The sequence below is a fragment of the Alosa pseudoharengus genome, unplaced genomic scaffold (assembly GCF_046254945.1).
Source record: "Alosa pseudoharengus isolate Yale_2024_CS ecotype anadromous, Long Island Sound unplaced genomic scaffold, YU_APseudo_1.1 YU_APseudo_1.1_scf_16, whole genome shotgun sequence".
Classification (NCBI taxonomy): Eukaryota; Metazoa; Chordata; class Actinopteri; order Clupeiformes; family Clupeidae; genus Alosa; species Alosa pseudoharengus.
The window spans coordinates 24,771,285-24,791,506 of record NW_027468630.1 but is presented as its reverse complement, the minus strand read 5'-3'; the positions used below and the strand labels follow the sequence as shown (position 1 = coordinate 24,791,506).

Genomic DNA, 20,222 nt, shown 5'->3' with positions numbered 1-20,222 from the left:
CATTGGGGTAACCAACATGCCATTACAGCACATTCAGAGTAAATGGGTCAGCTTCACGGAGCTAGTTTCAAATCTTGTGGAATGGCAACTCAAATGACATTTGAATGCACTTCAACTAGAATTACTGAAAACTTATTTTGATAGACCTACAAATGCACCAACCTGTGTCCAAGATGGACACTTGTCAGAATAGAATATATGCTTACTATAATTGTGATGCTAATCTGGTGCTAGAAGCAGTTCTTAACTGGGGCAGCAAATTCCAGAACTGGCATTTTAAAAGGTTACACATCCAACCCAACCAGTCCTACCCGCCAACAAAAAAAAAAAAAAAAACAGTAGAAACATTGCTTTGGATTTTCTTTTTTTTTTTATTGACATTAACACAGGTGGTACACCGGAAGGTCGTCAGTGACAAAATGTGAAGTTAGAAATTAGGAAAAAACACAAAGATGGAATAAGGGAAACATGGAAAATGACAAGACAACTTAAGCAAGCTCCTCTTCTCCCTCCTCCTCAAACTCGCCCTCCTCCTCAGCTGTGGCGTCCTGGTACTGCTGGTACTCGGACACCAGGTCATTCATGTTGCTCTCAGCTTCTGTGAACTCCATCTCATCCATGCCCTCTCCTGTGTACCAATGCAAGAAAGCCTTGCGCCTGAACATGGCAGTGAACTGCTCGGAGATGCGCTTGAACAGCTCCTGGATGGCAGTGCTGTTGCCGATGAAGGTGGCGGCCATCTTGAGTCCCCTGGGGGGGATGTCACAGACGGCGGTCTTCACGTTGTTGGGGATCCATTCCACGAAGTAGCTGCTGTTCTTGTTCTGGACATTGAGCATCTGCTCATCCACCTCTTTCATTGACATGCGTCCACGGAAGACTGCAGCCACTGTGAGGTAGCGGCCATGACGTGGATCACAGGCAGCCATCATGTTCTTGGCGTCGAACATCTGCTGGGTGAGCTCTGGTACAGTGAGGGCTCTGTACTGCTGGCTGCCTCTGCTTGTAAGGGGTGCGAATCCAGGCATGAAGAAGTGCAGACGTGGGAAGGGCACCATGTTGACTGCGAGTTTGCGGAGATCTGCATTAAGCTGACCAGGGAAGCGCAGGCAAGTGGTGACACCACTCATGGTTGCAGAGACAAGGTGGTTGAGGTCACCATATGTAGGTGTGGTCAGTTTAAGGGTGCGGAAACAGATATCGTATAGTGCTTCATTGTCAATACAGTAGGTTTCGTCTGTGTTTTCAACCAACTGGTGAACGGACAGTGTGGCGTTGTAGGGCTCTACCACAGTGTCGGACACCTTGGGTGAAGGCACCACACTGAAGGTGTTCATGATGCGGTCGGGGTACTCCTCGCGGATCTTGCTGATGAGCAGGGTACCCATGCCAGAGCCAGTACCACCACCCAGGGAATGTGTGAGCTGGAAGCCCTGCAGGCAGTCGCAGCTCTCGGCCTCCTTCCTGACCACATCAAGAACTGAGTCCACAAGTTCTGCTCCTTCCGTGTAGTGGCCCTTAGCCCAGTTGTTGCCAGCACCGCTTTGACCTAACACAAAACACAAGACTCAGTCAAGATATGTGTTCTCTTCCTACTCCAATACTCTCCCTCCCCCACTAACCACATTATTCAAATCCATCTGCATCACACTGAACTGAATCAATATTTGCAAATCAGCAAACACAATCACAGATGGGATCATGTCCTCTAGCCTTATTTAAATTGAAATGGCAGTGCGGTGGCTTACCGAATACGAAGTTATCTGGTCTGAAGATTTGGCCAAATGGACCAGACCTTACAGAGTCCATTGTTCCAGGTTCCAGGTCCACAAGCACAGCACGGGGAACATACTTTCCACCTACAAATGTGTAATGGTAAAACAAATTATCAATGAGCCATTCATTTGTTCAAACAAAACATTTGACCATCAGTCAAAATATAAAATCCTGTTTAAATCAACTCATAAAGATGTCCTTACCACTGGCTTCATTGTAGTAGACATTGATCCTGTCCAACTGGAGATCACTGTCGCCATGGTAACTGCCAGTTGGGTCAATACCATGCTCATCACTGATCACCTCCCAGAACTACTCAGGGAGAGGCAAAAGGAAAGGGGGGAAAAAATAAAAAAAAGAGAAGGTTAGTCGGCTGTTGGGAATGTAGGGTGATGACAGCATAGCTTCAAGGTACATTAAGCTATTTTTGCAAGTGGCGCATTCAAAATAAGAACTTCGGTCCTTAAATCCTCCTGATAAACCTGTAGAGCTCAGTAGCCACAACGCCATTTGAACAAATCTGGCCATCGCCCGAGACTGCCGTCTGGCAGCATGGCCGGCGCTTAGGCAAAATGGAGTAGCCTACGACACTGTGGCCATTTTACTCCAAGAATTCCTTTCTCGTGCGAAGTGGGTTAAATGAGAAACATAGGCCATTCAACGATAAATCAACGTTGTTATTCGGATTTTTTTGAACAAAAATCACTCCCAACGCTCAATACAGACGTTGACCGGCATTTCCCTTCAGTCAGGCGGCGTTCCATGTACGCACTTTCTGAGCTGAACCAGATACAGCCGGCCATATTACGACACGGCGCGCGCGCTGATCCAATGCGGCCAACACCCTTCAAGCTTTATACTGCAGCCGTTTTTCCTCCCGTTATCATACAAAGGGACTTTTGCTCAAATGAATAACTACAAAGTAACTACAGAAAAGATGTAGTTCAGCCACACCCATTTAGGTTCCCTAATTACAGCAACATTTTAGAGATTATACATTTTTAGATTTTTGGTAACAAAATAACGACTTCATAATCCCTGTAGCCCACATTTCATGGAAAGAACTAGGCAATTCACAAGGATTCATAATAGCTTGTTAGTAAGAAAGCAGGCCTCGAGGTGGGCGCCAACTCCCAACTCAAATAACGTAATTAAGGATTTTGGTTTACTGTTAACATAGAAAATACACGTACCTTGGCACCAATCTGATTTCCGCACTGTCCAGCTTGCAAATGCACAATCTCCCTCATTTTGATAGTTTGTGAGTGTAACTTTGGCGGACGAGATTCTTTCAGACGAAACCGGAACAATGACACTGTAATTTGAGATGAACGTCTATATATCCAGTCTGGTCAACTCGCCGGGATTTGAAAGGTTCGCATTGGGTAGAATTGATACTTGGCACGCCCTTTCTGAAATATCATTGGTTTTGAGTGTCTCGAGGAGGCGTGCAACAATTGGCCGATTGGACAGGCACAAGAGCGTATGATTGGCGGGTGAAGAAAACAATGTTTCAAATTCAAGTCTTTCGACTGTTACCTGTTGTACATTGTATCATATTGTGTCAGTACTCAAACAGATTCATTGTAATTTATATCTTGTAGACTAGAGTCTCCAGCCACGTGTAAACTGAAACATGTAAACAAATTGGCCACTTGGCTGTTATAGACTATTTCTTTCCCAGCAGTGATGTCTATTTCGATCTGTGCGATGAAAACACTTAAGAAGCCTCCTGGTAAGAGGAATATTGACAGCAGATTCTCTGACAGTCTGGCATATAGCACAACCGTTGAACTATAGCCTAGTCCATATTTACCATGATGTAGGTTATTAGTCTTGGGTTTATCTCTAGAAAATATCCCTTATAAAAAATATCTGCAGCTATGGGACAAAGACAATGCAGTTTTTCTGAAGTACAGTGCAGTATGCAGTTTTATGTCAAAAATACTGCATTTCTGCAGTGAAGTGCACTATGATGCAATTTGTATGTCCCACTTCATTCCTGCATGTGAGATTCAAATAATTCCTCAAAAACAGTCGTTGACACTCAAGCTAGCAATGACAATTTTGCAGTTGTAAGGGTATTTATCATACATATGGGATAAAAGACAAAGTAGACAAAGTCATGTTTTAGTCTGTGGATCTCCATACAATAAGGGGGACTTCACTGCAGTTAGAAGTAGGGGAAACGCTGCACATTGTATCACTCAAAGTTCATTTCTTTAACATTTTATTAGGACAATTAATTTGGCAGACACTTTTATCAATAACGATTTATAATCAAGGAACGCCAATCACAATGTTGTTCAGCCATTTTTTAAAGGCCTGAATAAGCTGAATCATAAAACATGTCCACTCAATGACCAGTAGCATTACAAGTTATGTTGCTTTTTGCTGTTATCAGGCATACTGTTTTGTTGTGCTTTCATAAGTAATCTGACTATTATCTACATTATTATCTATTATGTCCCCCCCCCTTAATACTCACACTTTTGTTTAACGATTACAATACATCTTCTTTACATTCTTTAAAGTTGAGCTGGCTCTTAAGCATAGGGAATTTCATTACTGATAAATCCTTATTTATGAGCCCATGACAATAAACTTGAACTTGAACAAAGTGTATCCTTGAATTAGCAACCAGAATCAACCATCCCTGTAGCTTTCTACTGTCCCTATAGGTTATAACAAAAAAAGAACTATAGGAATCTTATAGTATTTTGGGACAAAATATTATAATAATCCTATAGTAGATATTATAGCAATCTTATAGTATTTTGTGACATATATAGAAGTACTATAAGACTGTACTATAGGAACACTAGAGAATAAGGATAAGGATAATAAAGGTATTACAGTATTATAAACCATCATAGACCTACTATATAAATCTTACAGAATTACTAGTTATTTTTTTCGTAAGGTGTGTCTCCTCATAAGCCCATACGTCTCACAAAGATGGCAACTGCTTTAAGCTCAGTCACCATTCCTGGGTGCGGCAACAAGACTACAAGTTAAGAGTGAGGTCACAGCGCACATGATAAGCCAGAGCATGAGGTAATGGTTATGGTAATTGCCTTTCATGCAGTATGCAGTAGAAGTGAAAGACGTGAGTATACACCCCATGTGTAATATCACCTAAATGTCATTGTATCTCCTTACAGTGATTGCATTAAGTATGTAATCAGAACAGTAGTGGTTTTGCTTTCATGTAACCTAAAAACTAGCAGTTTGGATCTTTTATACAGCCTTAATGCAGGAACTTAACACACACAAAAGTCTGAACACTTTTTATCATTGAGATCTGAACCTTTTATTTTTTCCATTACTTTGTACCTCCACCTTTATTATAGACGACATACTAAATCTGTTTTGATTGAGAGCATACTGGTATTTTCATGCTCTGCCATTGTTCTGATTGGTCAGCTGCTCTTTGCTGGAGGGGCCGTGTTTCTCTACATTTCTCTGCACAATAACTCAAGGGTGATCTAATGGACTCTAAATCAGATCAAATACTCGTTTTCACATTTTTTCCCACTCTAGAAACTTTGCATGATTTCTTTGGAATGGTAGTCATGCTAGAATATTCCTCTTCTGCTTGTGGGACATGTTGGTAGTATTTTGGTTTGGTCATAGACATTCATGATGCCATCTATAAATGTCATCTCCCCAACACCTTTGGCACTTATGCAGCCCTATATAATCACACTCCAACCTCTGTGCGCCCAGCCCATAATAGCAATTTAAACATGCATATATTGCATTTCCACAGTATTCTTGAGCTCAATTCTAGATAGTTTTTTTCATATAAAGATGAATGTTGCTACATCAACCTTAAGAGAGGAGAATAGAAAGATAACTTGTCTTCATATGTTGTCTATATAAAATCAGACTGTTTGTGTTCGTTTCATGTGTGACTTTTACATTGCACCTGCATGCTTCAGTTGTTAAATCTGCCAGAGTTCACTACCCAACACCACTTACTACAAATATGCAGATGACACAGCCACAGCAGGACTACTTACAGACAACAGTTCCATCACAGCCTACCACCAGTCCATCATAGATTTTGCACTGTGGTGCTCTGATAACTACCTCCAACTCAACATTGACAAGACAAAAGAACTGGTCATTCATGCATCAAAATCACGCCCTGGACTCACTCACATCACCATCCATGGCCAACCAGTTGCACAGGTCAGCACTTTCAAATATCTTGGTCTCACCATTGACAATAAGCTTAACTTCAATGAACATGTCACCATTACACAGAAACGTGCACAACAGAGACTGTATGCAATACACAAACTAAGATCTCTGTATGTTGCCCCCCATCTCCTTCTGCTACTCTACAAAAGCATCATCCAACCCCTTCTACTCTACTGCTCCCCCTGTTTCTTCACCATACTAAATGTCACCAGCAAGAACAAACTCATTAAAATCTCACACTTAGCATCCAAGATAATACAGCTTCCCACCCCCAGCCTCACTGATGCAAATGACACAGCCACCACACACCTTGCACGCACCAAAGTAAGCAGCCCTGACCATCCCCTGAACCGGTTCTTCACCCTACTCCCATCTGGCCGCAGATACAGAGCCCTGGACTGGAAAAAAAGCGCACTTTAAGAAAAGTTTTATACCCTCAGCAATCACTGCACTAAACAAACTCCTGTAACAATTACCCATTCCCCCTATTCTTTTGTGTTTTATGTTGTCTGCACTGTCCACCTTTTGCTTGTATGGTGTTGAAGAGGGAGGGAATTGGGGGGGGGGGTTATATGTTATATGCATGAGGCTGTGTACATCCTGCATGGGATGTAACATATGTGTGAAAAAGAATATCCTTATAGGACAATAAAGACTCTATACTATAAATGAGTCAGTTGTCACTGTACAGTGCATTTATTTTTTAAAGTATAAAATGAGGTAAAACATTTCTTCAAATCATTTATTTTCATAACTGTAAAACCATGTACAACAGTTTGTCAGTGCCATGACTATAGTTCAGGACAATTGAGAAAAAGGTCAAATAGTCAAACAACATATAAAAGACGGAGGCAGTGATGTGTTATAGCCAAGCCTATACGCACTGACATTATTTCAGGGATAAGAAACAGAGCGAGGAGGACAGTGTTTTTCATCAGCTGTTGGAAAACAATGATGAGCTAATTCAATTCGGTCGTCCCAACAAATTTAAGCAATCTCTTCATCTTCATCAAAGTCTTCTTCAGCTGTGGCGTCCTGGTACTGCTGGTACTCGGACACCAGGTCATTCATGTTGCTCTCAGCTTCTGTGAACTCCATCTCATCCATGCCCTCTCCTGTGTACCAATGCAAAAAGGCCTTGCGCCTGAACATGGCAGTGAACTGCTCGGAGATGCGCTTGAACAGCTCCTGGATGGCAGTGCTGTTGCCGATGAAGGTGGCGGCCATCTTGAGTCCCCTGGGTGGGATGTTGCAGACGGCGGTCTTCACGTTGTTGGGGATCCATTCCACAAAGTAGCTGCTGTTTTTGTTCTGGATACTGAGCATTTGCTCGTCCACCTCCTGCATGGACATGCGACCACGGAAGACTGTAGCCACTGTGAGGTAGCGGCCATGACGTGGGTCACAGGCAGTCATCATGTTCTTGACGTCGAACATCTGCTGGGTAAGCTCAGGCACAGTAAGTGCTCGTATTGTAGTATAGTGATAACCATTCCTACTGGTAAGGGGTGCGAATCCAGGCATGAAGAAGTGCAGACGTGGGAAGGGCACCATGTTGACGGCGAGTTTGCGGAGATCTGCATTAAGCTGACCAGGGAAGCGCAGGCAAGTGGTGACACCACTCATGGTTGCAGAGACAAGGTGGTTGAGGTCACCATATGTAGGTGTGGTCAGTTTAAGGGTGCGGAAACAGATATCATATAGTGCTTCATTGTCAATACAGTAGGTTTCGTCTGTGTTCTCAATCAACTGGTGAACGGACAGTGTGGCGTTGTAGGGCTCTACCACGGTGTCGGACACCTTGGGGGAAGGCACCACACTGAAGGTGTTCATGATGCGGTCGGGATACTCCTCGCGGATCTTGCTGATGAGCAGGGTACCCAAGCCAGAGCCAGTACCACCACCCAGGGAATGTGTGAGCTGGAAGCCCTGCAAGCAGTCGCAGCTCTCGGCCTCCTTCCTGACCACATCAAGAACTGAGTCCACAAGTTCTGCTCCCTCTGTGTAGTGGCCCTTAGCCCAGTTGTTGCCAGCACCGCTTTGACCTGAGGAAAAAGAGAAAAGGAGACAGTCATTTTGTGATTTTGCTTATATCCTCCCTTCCCCCACAGACTAGCATTATTCAAATTGTGCTGAACCAAATCAATATGTGAAACTCAGCCAACACAATCACTGCTGGGCCTTCACGTTAATATTCTGACCTTGTTTAAACCCATTCAGTAGCCTGACGAGCCACCCATTCAGAGCTATGTCTTACCAAATACAAAGTTGTCTGGTCTGAAGATTTGGCCAAACGGTCCAGACCTTACGGAGTCCATTGTGCCAGGTTCTAGGTCCACAAGCACAGCACGGGGCAAGTAGCGTCCTCCTGGACATGATAAAAAGAAAAAATCACATTTACATGTATTCATTAAACAGACCCTTTTATCCAAAGCCACTTACAGACAAAGAATAACATTCAAGCTACAGTGCAGAGGAGACATTAGGTAGGAATTACCACTGCATCTATCAGTACTTGCAGAGACTTTCTAATGTGGAGACACAGCACTACAAAAAATACTCCATAGAAATGCATGGGGCTAGTTTGTCACGCCAATATGGCCGTTGTCTACACATATCCCACCCCTTCCTCGGCAAAACGTCGACATGTGAATACATTGAGCCAATCATATGGTGTGTTGTGAAGACATCGTGCCAATCATGTGTTGTGATCTCGCCGCTGGAGCAAGATTGGTGTCGTGAAGCATAGCGCACGTGCAGTTCGACCCAAAGACTGTGCCCGATGAGTGCCCATAAAACTTTGGCATATGGCCGCCGAGTGGAGGGACTTGCCTAAAAGGACTTTGGTACTAGTACTAGAGGATAAGAGTAAATCACTACATTTCTATGTATTGAGTACTAAATAGATGAGCATGGGATTAATGTATCATAAATGTGGAGTCCTTCTAAAATAACTTTCTATAAGATTTCCTTTCTTACCAGTGGCTTCGTTAAAATAGACATTGATTCTATCCAGTTGAAGATCACGGTCTCCACAGTAACTGCCTGTTTGGTCGATACCATGTTCATCACTGATGACTTCCCAAAACTATCCAAGAGGGAAAAAAAGTGTTGTACCACCCAGCTGACACATCACTCACAATAGGACATCTGAGGTTGTAGCATTATAGTATGCATGGTTTGAGATTATTAACACTGGCAGAGGTGCAGAGAAAAGCTGTCTACACAAGACTGAGTGCATCACGTTTCTATTCTATTTTATATTTATTGTAAAGCATACAATCTATAGATTTCCCTTTTATTTTGAAACAATCATATTAGGAGAACAAAAAACATTGATCTTAGTAAATATTTGAGTCTGGTTATAGCCCTATCCATGAAATGTTTAACTAAATATAACTTGTACATACCTTGGCTCCAATTTGATTCCCACACTGGCCAACTTGTAAATGCACTATCTCCCTCATTTGTAGTTCCTGCAGACTCATGGAAAAACTGGGTACTTTCAGGCACACCTTTGAAAATGGACACTGCTCCAACATGTGGATCTATATATCCTCTTTGATTTGTAAGCTTCTTGCTGGGTGGAGTTTACTCTCGATGGGAAATTTCCTGGCAGAACAGAAACTCAAGCAGGGGGTTTGGCTGACCCTGTATAGATCAAGGGTTGAGGCTTAGAGAAGGCTTAGAGAAGGGGGTCACAAAGCATCCTTCCCTAGACAATTTATTGCAAAGCTACTCTGAGAAAATGATAAAGTACTTCACAGGTGAGGATAAACAATTCCTGTGAAAATAATAAAAGTATATATGTAGCACTTCAGCTGTCTGGCTGCAGCAACTTGAGCTACGTAGCACCAATTTTTTTGTTTTTTTAATTTCGTACTGACAGTACTTGGTGACCTCGAGAAACGGAGATTTATGTGAAAAATCACCAGTTTTCTCCTTTAAAGCATGGGGGAATAAATTGTGCAGTCTTCTAAATCCCTCATCACAAAATGCATCCCTTGGACTACTCAACTACGCTCATGCCAACTATTTCCATTTGCTGGATGGGGCAGTTTATAGGCCATGGATATGCCTTCAGGATTTCTTTCTGGACAGCTGTCCTGGGTAAAGTCATCTTACTTTATTATGTCCAAAGACATGCAAGTGACCCAACAGCTATGCTCATAGCTTAACATACTAGCAATAAAGATTTACAGTGATGCAGTCATTAAATATTACTGCCAAATAGTAAGAACATGCATTATACCTTCACCCAGATGAATTTCTTAATATTAACAAGGCCATGTGGTACAAAACCCAGTGTTTGGACTTTAAGACCAAATACAACTACATATACAGCAGCTCCACTTGAAAGCAGTAGAACTAGAAAAAGCATTTTTAATCACCAACATACACAACACATCCTTTACTACTTGAAGAAACTTGCACTGACTTTGGCAATTGTGCAATTGCATATTTCTTTATTAACCCACTTTAGCAGACATTTATTTTAATGAAAGCCTCAAAGGTGTCCTCAAACATCACCAAGAGGCCAGTCACATTGCATCAAGAAATGATTTTAATGTCCTTAAAAGCTGATGCTGCATCGACAAAGAGTCCTCAGAACATAATGAACCTCAACCGTGTCATAGCTCAAACCACACAAAACTGAACCTTTGCTTTGTTAAATTTCCATTTCTGGACTTTATAAAAATAATATGAGATGTGTCACTGTCACTGGGACTTGATACAAATTGATACCAAAATAATCTATTTTCTTCTTCTTGCAGAGAGAAATAATTAAAAAGACATGCATGATTGCCATGCAAGAGAATAAAAAACAAAATCTGCCGAGATCTCCACAGCCTCGTATTCTCCTGACCACGCATGGTAATCAAAAATGTTTTCATTCAGCCTGTGTCGTGTCCCGTTTTCACCATAATGACTATTTCTCTTGTCCATCAAGTGGCTCTCCTCATATACCAAATCTTCAAAGAAAAAAAAACCTCATTCAAAGGTTCTCCTCCTGATTCAACCCATGTTTCTCAATGTAACGCCTGGTGGACAGAAAAGAGGGAGAATATGAGGTATAGTTGAGTTTAACAACATGGCAAGACACACGTAAGCATCTAATAAAGGTTGGGCCTAAAACATGGATTAAAATACAACCAGCAAGAGTAAGAAAGAAATGAAAGCCATACCGTCTGGCATATTCATACAAGGCCTCTTTTCTCTCTTGTAAGGACATGTGTCTGTCAATTGGACATCTTCCAAAAGATTTGGCAGCTGGCTGTATGTGGAGGGGGAAAAACACAACACATTCATGTAAAGACAAGAAAAAAAGATGAAGCCATTCTGGTGATTAGAGTTTAGAAACACTGAACAAATTGCACTCAAGCATGGCACCCCTCCTGGCACCCATGACACCGCCCAACTTGGCACACTTAGGACCGCCAAACATCACTCATGGAATATGCAGGGCTTAAAGCAATAGAAATGTCTGTGCCTGAAGATATCACACATTTATGAGGACGTCATATATACTGTAGTCTCATTGCCTATTTTCAAATCTTAAGCATACCAGCTCACGCCTGAATTCAGGCACGGTGCCAGAACACTTTAAGCCCTGAATATGGAACATGGAACAACTCAATGGAACATATCTGAGCCATTTCAACACACCTTGATGGTCGGGATGGGTGCTAGTGCAGCAGCATGAGAGGAGGCGGAGGAGGGGGATGTAGGAAGTTGCCGTAGAGAGTCAGATGAAGAACCGCTCAGCGCCTCTGGGGGATACTCCTCGGTTCTCTCTAAGAGGTTGGTGATGGTGGTGTCCACGCAGTTCGTCTGCACTGCATCCAGAACATACGGTTCCAGAATAAGAAAAGAATAAAGAAAGAACAACAAGACAGTGAAGAACAAGGGTAAGCTTCAGACACAAGAGATCATCAGAGAAGAAAAACTGCGGAGGCCTAATCTAGTTTCACCTCGTCGGATCAATTCTCACAGTTACATACACATAGAAGGAGCTTGATATGGATAGACTACAGACACTGAGCAAACACAATGAGGTAATCCAGGGCTTTGAGATGACCGCAAACACAATCAGAGGCCTTTGCCCAGTGGCAGCTCCGGGGGGGGGGGGGGGGAACAAAGGCTGGATACAGAGTGTTGGGGGGGGGGGGGGGGGGGGGGGGTGGACGTACACAAATCTCTGGTGATGACGCTGAGGGGAACGTCGGGGAGGACGTCCTTCACCTGCTGGGCCATCCTGATGATCCTGGGGTCCTCCGCCCCCAAGCTGGCGGACATGAAACCTCGTGGGACTGTCCGGGGTTGGGCACCCAGATCTGAAACAAGTACACGAGGTCCACAGCTTATAAATCACAGGAAGGCTTAGAGAAATCATTCACTAATTCAAAGCGATAGAGTAAATTACCAGTACATTAATGTCATAGACAAACATGCCATTCAGCTGCTGAACAAATCCACTCTTGTGCATAAGTATTTAGTAAAAAAAATATTATCCCATGTAAGGATAAGAATAGAATAAGAAATCCTCTCATATTATTGGACTGGTTGGTTAAGGAGGATCAAGAGGGGAAAAAAAGGTCTGGTAGAAGCGGGCAATCTGCATCTTCACAATGGCCAAACTATGCAGTCCAAATCTGATCAGTACATCATATGGATTATCCCAGCTGCATGCTGTGACCTCAGTAAGATCCTTACTGGTGCTCGCTGTCTGTGCTGCGGTGTGTCGTTTCCTTTTGATGTGCTCTGCTTTGTCTGCTTTAGTGATCTGCGTCGATACCACGCCAAGCTCAGTGGCGAGAAACTACGACACAGACATCACAAAACGGACAAAATAACGGGATTAACATTTAATATGCTTGACAAAGTCAAAAGCTACTAAACCAAAAGCCTACAAAACTGGAGGGGGTTTAGGACCATTCAGATTTAAATGATGGGTTGAAACAATGACAACTGTGAGATCTGTACACATGAACATATACATATAAAAACTACATTTTGACACCTCTCTGACCACCCACAAATGTGTTTAACACATCAGTTTAGCTGGCTAAGCATTTCTACCCAACACAGATTAGAGAGTATGGTTGTTTTATTAGCAAGTATGCTGCTCAGGAATCAGATATGTGTTGTCTGTCCGTCGTTACACTGCTCAGGAATCCAACGCGTGTTTTCTGTCTGCCGTTACACTGCTCAGGAATCACATATGTGTGGCACTGTGCTCTCACTCTGCAGACACAGATCTCAGGCTCATACCTCTTGGACCTTGTTAGCAAAGTCTTGATGCGAGTCCCCCTCCTGTCTGGATATGGGTGGAAGCCATCTAGAGGAAGGGAGACATTAAGGAGATTAGGGAGACAAAAAGGGTGAGGGGTGCTTTAGCCGTGCACCAGGCCTCTCACTAGTCCTACCCCCTGCTAAGCAAAGATAGGTTGCATCATTAAGTCCCACTAAAAGAATTTCCATAAGCTCTCAACAATATTAGCAGAAATGTTGGTTATTTAAAAAAAACAAATCTGCTTTTGGATTTAGCCAGAGGCTTTTACAGAAAACTCATAACACTAAACCCTTGAAACCCCTATGAAACCCCTATGAAAAGGTCATTCTAAGGGAACGTCTGTCTCTTGCAGTTTGAGTCAAACGTGGTGACTCAATAGAGTTAAGTGATTACAGCTACTCTACTTTGAGCTTATAATGAATAGAGTCACCTGGAAAATAATAAGGAAGAGTCCAAATACAGAAACAAACAAACAGTCATATGTAGTACCTTACATGGTACACTGTGAACGGAACAAAAAATGTCCACAGCAATTCTGTCAGCCAAGATGAATCAGGCGTAGTCTAAAAGAAAGAGAAATACATTAATGATGTACAACTGTCAATAATAGTCTTCATTCTTCATTTCACAAACAAAAGGTGTGTGTATGTGCATTTATCACATGGTACCAATGGGCACTGAGTCACCACTACCAGATATACAAACAACTTATACTGACAAGGGCTGTAACAATACGCAAATCCACAGCTGAAATCACAATACAAACATCCATAATCTCATGTCGTGGTTCGAGAAATCAGAGCGCACACACACACACACACACACACACACACACACACACACACACACACACACACACACAGTTGAGCTCTCAATGCAACTCAACCTGCAAAAACTCCCACCCTTTGGACCCATATCTAGCACCACTGCACTGTGTCCACATCACCACGCTAAGATGGCAGCTACACTTTCTTCTTTAGTATTTATTTAGTAAGTTAAGGCAATTATATGACTCCTGTTTTAAGCGGCCTGTATAGTCGCTGTTCTCTGCCATTCTTGCGCGATTGTGACGTCGATCCGACTGGCACGCATAGAATTTCAGCCTCGCACCGACAGGTTGTGCACCGCAGATGTGCACTGTTGCTACACTTGTCTTTGCTGATATAATTTCCACACACTCACCACACACTTATTTCATCATAAGACAAACTGCCTTTACCAGCTGTTAGTTGCATCTATCCCAGGATTGTGCTTGAACCTTAGTTTTACAAAATCACTGCTGTCCTTACTCCAAATGCAGTGTAACAGAGCTAAAAGCCATATCCGTCATATGTTGCAATGTTGCTATGGTCTGAACATCGGTCAGATTGCTAATTTGTAACTGCTGCAATGAGAGTGTGCACTTAAATGTGTAATACGGCAAAATAAAACTACTTCATAGATGAGATTATAGCAAGTTCACAATCACAACTGGTTTTGCTGAGCCTGACACTGAGGAATTCCTCAGTATGTGGGTACTAGTATAGTGACGTGTGTGTGTGTGTGTGTGTGCTTACCACAGCTAGGAAGGGCCGCTGCACCAGCAGGGCCACAGGCTGGACTGAGTCAGTCACAGAGAAAGACCACGAACTAAAGAGGAGGAGAAACACACATTACAAGACTGCAAGATTCAGGAGTGTGCCTCCACCACCTGGGCTTAAAGGAACAAGTGCATTTACACATACTCACTGCAAGAGTGCAATGGGCAATTAAGATAACAATCTCTATAAACAGACTGTGTGAATAAATAGTACTGTGGCACATACTATTCCACTGGACTGATTAGGATGTGTAGCCTACATGGCCCTACGTAGTGTTGGATACCAAGTGTAGCCTACATGGCCCTCTTGGTCCTCCGTAGTGTTGGATACCAAGTGTAGCCTACATGGCCCTCTGTAGAGTTGGATAATAAGTGAAGCCTACATGTACCTCTGTAGTGTTTGATATCAAGAGGAAAGTAGCAAACGTAAGTAGGCAAAACATGTGATTCTTTTTCACTTTTATGGCACAGTTCTACCGATCAGACAAAGCAGTTAAGACTATGCGGCATTGTCCCAATTCCCCTTAAACTTTATTCATGCAATTCTAGCATGCTTTATAAGAATATTTTTTGAAAATAGTCCCTCATTGGAACTGATTGCTTTCCTGTAAGTATCCAGGAGCATATGCTTTGCTGGTACTAAGACTAAGCTTTGCCCAGAATGTAAACATACAAAACTCCACTAATCCCTGGATTAGTCCGTGTGCTGATAAAGAGACAGACTAAACTTTAACTCAGACTAAAAAGATTCATGGCACAGCATGACTAAAATATTGTATTACAGTGCAACACCATCAATGCACCATTCATTCAACACCCACCATGTGACTGCACCAACACCACTACACTACTGTGAGCATTGCAGTACTTTAATTCTGTGCACTAAGACGCAGTTTCACACCACGTTCCATCTTCAGAAAAGTATGAGGGGTGTTCTCTGTCTCTCTATGTTCCACCGAACAAAAAAAAGAATCCAATATCAGAGGGTGACTAAGTGTAGATGAAAAGTTGAGGTAAATAGAGAGAAAGCAACGCAGCAGGATCAGTGAGAAAGGGTCCATTAAGGTAACATTAGTGAGGAAATCCCCCACCCTGTCCTTTACGGTCTCTGCCCCGTTCAGATTAAGCCCTGCTGTCTGGAGTCAAATGTCCGAGAGCCTGGCATAGCTCCCATGAAGAAAAAATAAAAAAATAAAAAAAGATTCCCCTTCCTAACTCACAGGAGCCATTACAAGCAGCACCTTACCTTAGCGTGTCACCAACACCACCAACACGCTGGCCAGCAATATTCTTAACTACATTGTCACCAATGTGTTAGAGGTGCTAAGTCAGATGTAGACAGAATAGACAAACACTACACGCTTCCTGGGGTCTGCTTACTGTACTCTACAACTGGACTATCACGTCATGCTTGGTTCTTTCTTTACTCTACTTGTGTTAAGTGTTATGGTAGCTAAATGGACACTGCTGACAGAGTGGAGTTTGATCAATACATATTCATAATTTACGGGCGGAAGCTTTTAGCGATCCAAAAGAATAGCATGACTGGGCAAAGCAGAATGAAGCAAACGCAAACGCAATCAACTTCCTGCAGCCATGATCTTAATCATTACATTTGAGCGTTTTTGAGCAACATGGCACGGCAGTGGCCGTTGGCCTCCCTCTCTTGAGTCACCTGAATTTGAGGAGCCCTGCTCGGCCGTTGGTGGTGTCTTCCTCGGGGAAGAGTAGCAGTGGTGGAGCCCCGGGGATGGAGCAGTACCTCTGGAGAGTCCCGGCCAGCTCCGCCCGACTCTCCGCCCCACCCCCCAGCTCCATGAAGCCCCGCGCCCAGCACACGAAACCTGCAGGGCCCTCCAGCAAGGGCTGCATGGGGAGACAGGGAACCGGACAGAGGAACACCTTTAATATATACGAGAGTGACATACTGCTTTTTTTACAGTCACTGCTTCACTCCCCTCCCGCCCACACACACATCTTCACTGTCATCACTCACATACATCATACATACAGTACTCTGCTTGCAATAGTAAGTCCCTTCACCATACTTGCAGTACACTGCCCCCCCCCCCCCCAATACACAGCACATTGTCTCATGAGGAAGCTTCTCCAACACACATATTGCACACTGCCCTCTCCCCACATACACAGCACACTATCCCATTTCCCTTGTCATCCCCCCCAACACATACACCAAGACCCCTGGCAGTTGGGTTAGCCCCTTGAGCCGTGGACCTGCCCAAGGTTTCTTCCTTAGTAAGGAAGTTTTTCCCCCCCATAAATGCACAAATAGGCTGACACCAGACATCATTTCACTGCATTTCTTACATCCAGTAACTATATGCATGTGACAATAAACTTCCTTGTATCCTTGTATCAGTCTGTTGCGCCTTCATTAATCAATTCAACTCAGTCAAATGAGAAAACATCTAATCATGAAACACTTGTACTGAGTTTAGTCTGTTCTTCAATTCACCAGCATGAGTTTCTTCCTTACACAACACAATTGCATTGTGATGGTTATAATGGAGGTTAGGGCGTGGCTGCATAGCATAATTTTGCTGCAAAGAGCAACATTTTTTTTCAGGCAGAATTGTTGTGTTGCTGACCATGGTTTGCCTATTCTATGCAGGTCCTCTCAAGTGGGCAATACCAAAAAATAAGACTATGGCTACTGGCCTAAATCTAGGTCAACACAGCTGTGCACACTGTGAATGCGGTCTTTATCCTGGCAACAATTGAGACAACAGTGGGTCTTAAGGAAGACAAAGGGCAAAGCTAGCACATGGAACAGCATGCAGAATGACCTCAGCATCTACACTTCTGCTATCTCTGTTGGTGTTATATGGTGGCTTATTTGTAGTTTTCTTGACAGAAGGAGAAAACAACTTACTGTGTTGCATGATGTAAGGAGGTTTATAACATTGTGGTCAAACTGAGTAACATGGTTACAGATGTACAGCTTCACATTCTTGTCCCTCGAGCGAGGACTGTTCTGTCTCACATGCATACCAAGCACAGAGCACATAATCCTGACAATGAATCTGAGAGGAAGATTAGAGGAAGATAGATGAGCGTGAGAATTATTAGCAGGTCAATTCATATTCAGAGTTTTCCTTGGTATCACTGAACAACAAGGTGCAATTGCTGAGGTTAAACTAACTAGCTGTTTGGACTAAGTCTGGGCTATTGCTGCCAAGTGGTCAGCTGAGAATGAGTAGTAGTATAGTCACAGTTGGTCTGAGAATGGATGTCTTATATCTTATGTGTAGATATCTGTTTATTACCCAAATGTCCCAAAGCAGTACACAACAGAACATAATGGAGTTGCGTGCTTGGGATGTTGTTCCCTCTTACCTTCTAATCAGACTGTCAGGAAGTGCACAGCTCACTAAGAATACATGGACGCCAATAAATATTCGTAACAACATCAAACAGAGACCAACAGGTGAGTACAGCAGCAACAGCAACAGTACCAGTCCATCATTTGGCAACCTGAAACAGAAATACAAGAGTGTTTCTCTAGTTAATCAACAAACAGTAACCAAACCTTAAAATGCACAGATGAGGCAAAGACACACTTTACCGTTACCAATCAAATTATCGCTTTAACGTTAGCTAGCCAGCTTGAAAGCTAGTTGACGAGGCAAAACTTAATTTCGACCTGAGGACCCCCATTTTCATAGCATACTAATGTTAGCTGATAGCAACAGGCGTATGTCAGGTCCTGTACGTTTTAGGTGTTAACGTCGTATGGTAGGGCCGGGGTAATGTTATGTATTGGTCTTTGGTTACATTAACCGTAACATTAGTGAACTTTAAATTCATTGGCAACGTAGTGCTAGTTAGGCAAGTTACAAGCCTTGTCCCTGTATGCTGGATTACACTTGGCTTGTTATTAAAAACGACAACTAACGTTAAATCAAACAATGTTAATATAATTTAGCTTGCTAGGCATAATCTGACTTCATATAGGTACTCTCTGCAATGCTACAGGTAACGTTTGGATCAACTAGGTATCTGAAATAATGGCTAATTCGTTCTGATAGCTTCCAGTAATGTGGCTATCGCTAGCTAAATAAGACTGACGTTGCTTAAGATACACGACTGACTCACTTAGCCAGCTAATTTGCAAGCAGGCGGCTAGTTAGCTTAGCCAGTTAACGTTAGCTAAATTGGGGCAACGTTTCTTACCTCTGGAAGTCAAACATCTGCTCTATGCCCCGCGTTTCCATTATTTGTTTTTTCTGCTTTTTGTTCGTAATACTGACTGTTTAATTTCCTGCATAGTACAACGGGAAATTGTTAGACTCGTGTCTACCAGCTAAGTGACACCAGCTTGTTAGCTTGTATTATTCATCTGTTGTACTTCGGACGCCATGTTGAAATCTTGATTATAGAGAATCTTCATAGGTTGAAGGGTTGAAAGGACGGCTAATTTTTGTTGTGGGTTCGACAGTTCTTTTTTCCACAAGTGAGGGCTGACACCTAGCGCCAAGGAGTAACCAATGCATGCAATAGTGGCACAACAGCGCAATAGTGACTGTGCCGACCGTGTAGGCTGGATATCTAGAATAGCCTGGGCCTAAGTCCTTAAAAGGCTTCATAGGTATTTTAAAATGTCCCTGATATTTAGATTATAAATAGGAAATCGCTTCAATTAAATATTTGGTCAGCAGAATTTGAGTCACAGTAGCCTATAAGACAAAGAAATTAGAAGAAATTGTGCCGAGAGAGACAAACCTACTGGATAAAATATAACTATTTTTCTTTCAGAAAACAAAGAAAAAAAGAAAGAAAGAAAGAAAGAAAGAAAAATAGTTAATGAAACTGTAGACCTATTTTCCATTAGCCTAGTCCGTAGATCTCACACTAGAGGGCGCCAATTGTTTACAATCTTTTTGAAAACTCGGCAGGCTCTAGTCTATTGCCTTTTCTAGAAGGTCAATGGTAAACATATTTGGGACAATATAAAATTGCATACAATTAGAACAGCTACCATTGGATTATAAAATACATTGGCAGTTCACACTGACATTAAAACAGTGCACCAGGGGAATGGCTCTCAGCCGTTGAACATATCACGAGACGAGATAATAAGCTAACCATATGATATTGGTCACTGAGCTATTACAACTATTAAAGGTCTAATTTAGTTTTGTGGGTATCAGAAAAAGGAAAACTGAGTGTGCTTCACTACTAATCTATGTCATAGCCAGTGCTCTTGACCTTGCTCCTGCTTTATAGAGTGCCCCTAACCCCTGGCCCCCGAATCTGACTGTGGCACTCTGACCTTTCTCATGCAGTCTTCCCCTCCTTTCCCTGATAAATAACAGTGATGCTCCTTCAGCACAGCATAGTAGC

General features: G+C 42.8%; 3 protein-coding genes across 4 annotated transcripts; all 3 read right to left on the bottom strand.

Moving 5' to 3' along the window:
* Positions 1-351: 351 nt before the first annotated feature.
* On the bottom strand, positions 352-3,095 carry LOC143125790 (tubulin beta-4B chain-like). The gene is made up of 4 exons (XM_076287533.1): positions 2,970-3,095; positions 1,980-2,088; positions 1,749-1,859; positions 352-1,549 (listed from the first exon to the last, which is right to left on the bottom strand). The coding sequence occupies exons 1-4, from the start codon at positions 3,024-3,026 to the stop codon at positions 489-491; spliced, it is 1,338 nt and encodes a 445-aa protein (XP_076143648.1). The 5' UTR covers positions 3,027-3,095; the 3' UTR covers positions 352-488.
* A 3,656-nt stretch (positions 3,096-6,751) lies between these two features.
* Positions 6,752-10,412, bottom strand: LOC143125786 (tubulin beta chain-like). Of its 2 annotated transcripts, none has more exons than XM_076287529.1 (4): positions 9,396-10,412; positions 8,941-9,073; positions 8,243-8,350; positions 6,752-8,030 (listed from the first exon to the last, which is right to left on the bottom strand). In XM_076287529.1, exons 1-4 carry the CDS (start codon positions 9,525-9,527, stop codon positions 6,973-6,975), a joined length of 1,431 nt encoding a protein of 476 aa, XP_076143644.1. In that variant the 5' UTR covers positions 9,528-10,412; the 3' UTR covers positions 6,752-6,972. The 2 variants fall into 2 exon arrangements, with proteins under 2 accessions (XP_076143644.1, XP_076143643.1); XM_076287528.1 differs by having other exon boundaries at positions 8,243-8,353; positions 8,965-9,073.
* A 119-nt stretch (positions 10,413-10,531) lies between these two features.
* Positions 10,532-19,250, bottom strand: aup1 (AUP1 lipid droplet regulating VLDL assembly factor). Its single transcript, XM_076287530.1, has 12 exons — positions 19,053-19,250; positions 18,216-18,353; positions 17,752-17,902; positions 16,534-16,724; positions 14,836-14,908; positions 13,769-13,842; positions 13,258-13,324; positions 12,700-12,805; positions 12,177-12,320; positions 11,653-11,822; positions 11,172-11,260; positions 10,532-11,027 (listed from the first exon to the last, which is right to left on the bottom strand). Exons 1-12 carry the CDS (start codon positions 19,091-19,093, stop codon positions 10,982-10,984), a joined length of 1,290 nt encoding a protein of 429 aa, XP_076143645.1. The 5' UTR covers positions 19,094-19,250; the 3' UTR covers positions 10,532-10,981.
* Between the last annotated feature and the right edge of the window lie 972 nt (positions 19,251-20,222).